Source organism: Primulina tabacum, chromosome 12, assembly GCF_025594145.1.
Source record: "Primulina tabacum isolate GXHZ01 chromosome 12, ASM2559414v2, whole genome shotgun sequence".
Lineage (NCBI taxonomy): Eukaryota > Viridiplantae > Streptophyta > Magnoliopsida > Lamiales > Gesneriaceae > Primulina > Primulina tabacum.
The window spans coordinates 13,161,332-13,168,039 of record NC_134561.1 but is presented as its reverse complement, the minus strand read 5'-3'; the positions used below and the strand labels follow the sequence as shown (position 1 = coordinate 13,168,039).

Below are 6,708 nucleotides of genomic sequence, written 5' to 3'. Positions count from 1 at the left end.
AGGTACTTGAGGCTCTGATGGTCAATGAAGATTTCAAATTTAGCACCATAGAGGTAAGGTCTCCAAATCTTTAAGGCGAAGACAACCGCTGCTCGTTCCAGATCATGAGAAGGGTAGTTCTGCTCGTGCGGTTTCAACTGCCTTGATGCGTAAGCGATCACTCTTCTTTCCTGCATGAGCACGCATCCTAGACCTTCCTTAGAGGCGTCACTGTAGATAGTGAAATCTTTATTTTCTGCGAGCAGGATCAATACTGGCGTGGATGCAAGTTTCTCTTTCAATGTCTGGAAACTCTTCTCACAATCCTTATTCCAGATTAATTTAGAATTCTTCTGCGTGAGCTTCGTCAGTGGCACGGCTATCTAGGAGAACCCTTCGACAAACTTCCGGTAGTAACCTGCCAATCCAAGAAAACTTTTGATATCGGTGGCGTTCTTCGGTCTCGGCCACTCAGTAATCGCCTCTACCTTCCTTGGATCCACTGACACTCCTTCTCTTGAGATCACGTGTCCCAGAAATGACAGCCAGAATTCACACTTGTTGAACTTAGCATAGACCTTATTCTCTCTTAAGGTCTACAGGGCAAGGTGAAGGTGCTTTTCATGGCTCGTCTTGTCAGGAGAATAGACGAGGATATCATCGATGAATACCACTATGAACTGATCCAGGAATGGCTTGAATACTCTGTTCATCAGATCCATGAATGCTGCCGGTGTGTTGGTCAGACCAAAAGGCATCACTGTGAATTCATAATGCCCATATCTGGTTCTAAAGGCTGTTTTGGGGATATCTTCAGCCCTGACCTATAACTGGTGATAACCTGTCCTCAGATCCAGTTTAAAAAACACGGAGGCTCCTTTAAGCTGATCAAACAGATCGTCTATCCGAGGCAAAGGGTACCTGTTCTTGATTGTGATCTTTTTTAGTTCTCTATAGTCGATGCACAGTCTCATACTCCAGTCTTTCTTCTTCACGAAGAGCACTGGAGCTCCCCATGGGGACACACTCGGTCGAATTTGGCTTTAATCTAGCAATTATTGGAGTTGTTCTTTCAGCTCCTTGAGTTCGGCTGGTGCCATCCTATAAGGTGCTTTGGAGATTGGTGCAGCACCGGGGACCAGACTGATCTCGAACTCCACTTAGCGGTTCGGGACTGTCCCCGATAGTTCTTCTGGAAAAACATCTGGGAACTCTCTCACTATCAAGATGTCCTCCAGTTTCAGCTCGACTTCTTCTTTTATTTCACTGACCATTGCTAGGTAGATGTCCTCTCCGGATTTCATGGCTTTCCAAGCTTGAGAGGCGGAAAGCAGTGACTTTCGCTCCTTGGATTTACCGTGAAACACGACTTCTTCCTGATCTGGGGTTCGGAGTTTGACTCTCTTTCCTTTACAATCTACTATAGCATTGTTTTTGGCTAACCAATCCATCCCTAAGATGATGTCGAAATCGACCATGATCAACTGTATCAAGTCGGCGCTAAAATTCTGATTACTGATACTAATCTTACAATCTCTGTAAATTTCGCACGTTTCAATGGCCCTACTTGTAGGTGTGGCTATTCGAAAGGGCTCATTTAGTTTCTCGGGATTACATCCTAAATTCTTAGCAAATCTCTTAGACATAAAAGAATGTGTAGCACCGAAGTCAAATAATGTATAAGCAAGCACTTGCTGAATAAGTATGGTACCTGACACAACTTCATTGGCGTCGTCCACCTCCTCCAGAGTCATGGCAAAGACCCCGGCCTTTGGTTTGTCCTCCTTTGGTTTACTAGGGCCTGCTCCCGTATTTGGCCCAGTTCCTCTATTCGGCCCTGTTGGTCGGTTGATGGCGGTAGGACATTCTGCAATTCTGTGCTCTGATTTCCCACAACCAAAGCAGACACCGCTCGCTCTACGACACTCTCCCAGGTGTCGTAAGTGGCACGTTGGGCAAGGCTTAATAGCTTGGTAGTTTGTGGCAGGCGAAGGCCCTTTTGATGGTCCAGCAGACTGGTTAGGCCTCTTGAAAGTCTGACCGTTATGTGGGGATTGACTACTCATAGGCCTCTTGTTTTTAAATTCCTTTTCCTTGCGCTGGATATAAGTTTCAGCTCGGATAGCTGCGCCCATCAGGTCCAAAAAATTTGCAGGTTGGTAGACTGCTAGAGTTGATTGGATCCTGCTGTTCAACCCTTTCTTAAAGCGGTGCAGTTTCAGAACTTCGTCCGCCATGATTGCCGGAGCATAAAATCCTAAGGCGTTGAACTGGGAGGTGTATTCATCGACTGACATGTCTGGAGCTTGACTGAAATTTTCAAACTCACTCTGTTTCTGCAGTCTGACCTCGGCTGGATAGTACTGTTTCAGGAAAGCGTCTCTAAATTGCTGCCAAGTGATTGGTCCTGCAGCTGTCATGGCTGGCGTGATTGCTTTCCACCACTTGGCTGCTCTATCCTCCAAGAAAGGCACAATCACGTCCACTTTTAGTACCTCAGGGACTTCCAACAGTTGCAACTGAGTCTCCAGGCTTTTGAGCCAACTCTGGCTAACTTCAGGGTCGGCAGCGCCACTGAAAGTTGGGCACCTGTTCTTGCGCATTGACTCATAGTGGTACTTGAATCTGTGTTGCGGTGGAGGTGGTGGTGGTTGATTGGCATTCGGGTTCACTAACCCTTGCAGTGTCGTTGCCACGATTGTGGCTATTGCAATCAGGTCGGCTTGGTTAAGACTGAACCCAGGCAGTGGCACATTATCTCCTTCGTTGGCATTGTTGTTGTTAGCATAACGAGGGTTGCGGTTTTGTCTTGGTGGTCTACCGGCCATTTCCTACAATTTAAACGCTTCTAATAATTTGATGTGCATAACGGCAAGATTGAATAAATAAGTTATGCTGGAACAACTGAGATTAATAAATAATCATAATTTTATCAATTTTTGAATGTAAAGAAACAACCGAATGATCAAAACGTACAGAATGGAAATAAATCGTACTGAATAACATAGCAACAATGATAAAATAAATCCTAATAATAAAGAAAGGTCACTACAAATAGCCTAGTCATCTATCTCTCTGTCGCCAAGTGCTGCTATGGGCTCATCTATTTCTATCGGTGCCTCCTCTTCCGGTTCCTCCTCTGGCACTTCCTCTTGCAGTATCTCCACCATATGGGTGAGTTGGGCGTTCTCTTCCATGAGCTGCGCCACCTGTGTCTTAAGTATCTGTACCTCCGCATCAGCCGCGTCCATCTCGTCATTCCAATGCTGCTGATACTGCAGGTGGTACTGTTTCTTCTGCTTGAGTTGGTCCTTTAGAGCTTCCACCTGTTGGGTCAGACGTTGGCTTACATACGCGAGGCTGTTCATGGCCTCACACGAATTCTCCAGCCTCCGCTTGCCTTTGGCATTCTGCTGTTTCTCTTCCTCCAGCTCCTTGCGATAACGCTCTGTATCCTTTCTTAACCTTCCATGTTGAGAGTTTTCACTGCTCTATGACATCTTTTAGGTCCATGTTATCACCCCTAACTAGCTCACCCTGATAGATAGACTGGTTAAGGCGCACCCGAATCTCCTCTTTCTCAGCGGCTAAAGTCTCGACCTCCCTCCTCCTCTCACTCAGTCTGGTTCTAAGTCTCTGAATTTGACGGGACTGATAGTGAAGGGCAAGCTCCTTCAAACAAATGGCAGCTTGGGCACGGGTGCGGGGTCGCATGGGAGTAGATGGAGCCATTTCCTGAAATCAAAAAATTTAAATGCTCAGAATCGGAAAGAGACAGTATATAACAAGGGACAATATGCAATATATATGAAACTTTCGAAAATTACATAAATATATTTTTTTTCTTCCAAAAATGGAAAGTTTGGAATTTGACATATGAGTTCGAAGCATATGTCGAGAGGATTCGAGAACAATCGACGGGATCGAATTCGGAATTTCCTATGGGAAGTTATAGGGTCTACGAATATTTCCTAAAACGGCAAAAACGACGTTTCGGAGGCCTAAACGAAGGAATTTCGTGATTTCAGCCCCTATCTCACGACAAAGTCATGAAAATCACTCGTTGGGCCGTTTCGGAGGGGATAGCATCGGCCTTATTCAAAATTTTCACCGAAAAATTTTTTTTTTGTAAAAATTTTCTCATTTTTCCCAACCGGATTATGAACCTGGCGGCTCTGATACCACTTAAATGTCACGCCCCGAGACTCGGGATTGACACCGGCATCGTTTAACCATCACACAATTGAAACAACAAGCCTTTGTATAATTCATAATTTCAATGAAATAAACATTGTCTTTACAAAACCGAAATCCCAAAAAGACGATAGAGTTAAATGCGGAAACGTAAACTGAATAATAATAACTTAAACTTGATCTAATTCTCGAAAATTCACCATCCCCAGAATTGTTCCGACTCTTCCTCTATGATTTATTCTTCAAATTTATCTGGGAAAGGTTGTAAGGGGGGTGATTATTTGGGAATACTCAGCAAATGGGGGATATTGAACATAATATAACCATTTTATCACATATTCGAAAACATCATATGAATACAGCATGCTTTTCATAAACGTAACATCGTATCCGTAACATAACAACACTGCGATTTTTCACCTTTAACGGTTTATTGGCGTCAGTCCCCAAGTTTTAATCCTCTAAGGGGGCGAGGCCATAAAACGGTTCTATCCCACCGTTAAGGGCCATATGTTGGAATTCCACCCATTTTCAGGGAGTCCTCACAGTGCCAAACATAACGTATCAAAATTTCATAAAACGTATAAATGGGAGACGGAACTCAACCGAATTTCTCGAAAACAATAAAACCGAAAATTCTTATGCATGAAACCGAAATTTAAATTTTAAAAACAAGCCCACTTATAGTATCTTTAGCTGCGAAAACGTAGGTGCTCGGCTTCAGAAAGTGGATCGTTCCTTGTTCTTCACTCGGCGGCACTACGGCTCGATTTTCTTGGAAGATTTTCGGCAGAGTTTGGCTAGGGAGTTGCTGAAATTTTTGGGCCTTTCAGCTCTGAATTTTCGATAATTTGGGTGAGTTGAGGAGTGGGAGTGATGGCATATTTATAGGTGAAGGGAGGGGAGCCAAATTTGGTACTCAAATCAAACCAAAATCATGCCAAATCTCATAGATTGACTCCAATATTCCTTGCTATTTTTCGAAAATTCAGCTACTAAAGTTGTGAGATTCATTCTTGATCTCATTACCCTCCACAATTTCGAAAATATGGTCGCTAGGGTAAGGATTCTTTTCTTTGTGCACAAGTTTGATGATTATTTCCAATTTACCTTGTATGCTTCCTTGTATCCATGCCTCACAACATCTAGGCATATATTCTAGGAGGATTTTCGAAAATCCTATGCAATATTATGTCTAAATTCTTAAGTCTTGCACAAATCTTCCATAATCTTGTATTATTTCCCATAATTTCGAAATTTGCATGCACAAGTCTAGATTTTATTGTCTTGATAATAAAGATTTCCAATCAACCAAATTTTCAATATTTATATCTTATTCTAGTACAAGGATCTAGGGTCCTAATTTCCTTGCAAAAAAAATTAATTATATGGGGAAAATCCGGTTTTTACATGAAATGTTATTATATACAGATGCCAATAATCATTGGTGAGTAGTGGTTCTTACAAAGGTCACACCAAATGGAAAAAAATCACACATGTATTGCAATGGACAATTGAAACGTCCCTAACTTCTAAATTCATTTAATTTTCACTATAATATTTTTTATTTCCTAAACTATGCATAATTAATTCATCATAAATAAATATTTATATCTATATATATATATATATATATAAGCAGAGTTTTTGCCAAAAATAGTAATTTCCCGCCAAAATTTTTTTTCTAAAAAAAAGATATATCATTAATATTGAAATATATGTACTGCAATAAATGATAATTTCATTTATTATTTGAATTGATTATATCAATTCATTTAGTTCAAATTTGAATTTAATTAATTTAAATATAATTTATGTATTATGTGTCTTTTATTATTTTTTATTCAAATTGAAACTAAACTCTATTGAAAACATAAACCACATTAAAATTTTTGCATTGATTATATCAATCAATTTAATTTGTGATATGATTTATGTTACTGTGATATATTTAATTTTTAAGTACAAACTGTATAAATAAATTTTAAATACAAATGTCATTTCTAAAAAAAGAAAGATATATCATGAATATTGACATATGTGTAATGCAATAAATGATCACTTCAATTATTGTTTGCATTGATTATTTTAATTCATTTAATTCAATTTTGAATTTAATTAAATTTTATATTAATTCAAATTTGATTTATGTATTATTTGTTTTTTTTTTTTTTTACTCAAATTGAAACTAAACTCTATTGAAAAAATGTAAACTATAGTAGAATTTTTGCATTGATTATATCAATAAATTTAATTAAAAACTGTATAAATAAATTTAAAATACAAATAATTGCAATGTTCAATATCACTCATTAGGTAAATCATTCAAAAATACATTTTGTTATTTTAAGTAATTTCCTGCCCAAATTACTTACTAAAAAAAATACAATATTTAATTATTTTATTTAATTTTTTTAAAAATAAAATTGGTTGAGTGTTAAAAGTTATCACTAGAACAAGGTTTTCCAATTAACATTAAATTATCATTTAATAATAACAATTTTTTTATCCCAAATGCATATTATTTTGAAATTA

At 38.9% G+C, this 6,708-nt stretch overlaps 1 protein-coding gene across 1 annotated transcript; it reads right to left on the bottom strand.

The window, feature by feature from the left end:
- Positions 1 to 1,139: 1,139 nt before the first annotated feature.
- LOC142520220 (uncharacterized) lies at positions 1,140 to 2,807 on the bottom strand. Its single transcript, XM_075623220.1, has one exon. The coding sequence runs from the start codon at positions 2,805 to 2,807 to the stop codon at positions 1,140 to 1,142; it is 1,668 nt and encodes a 555-aa protein (XP_075479335.1).
- Positions 2,808 to 6,708: the final 3,901 nt, after the last annotated feature.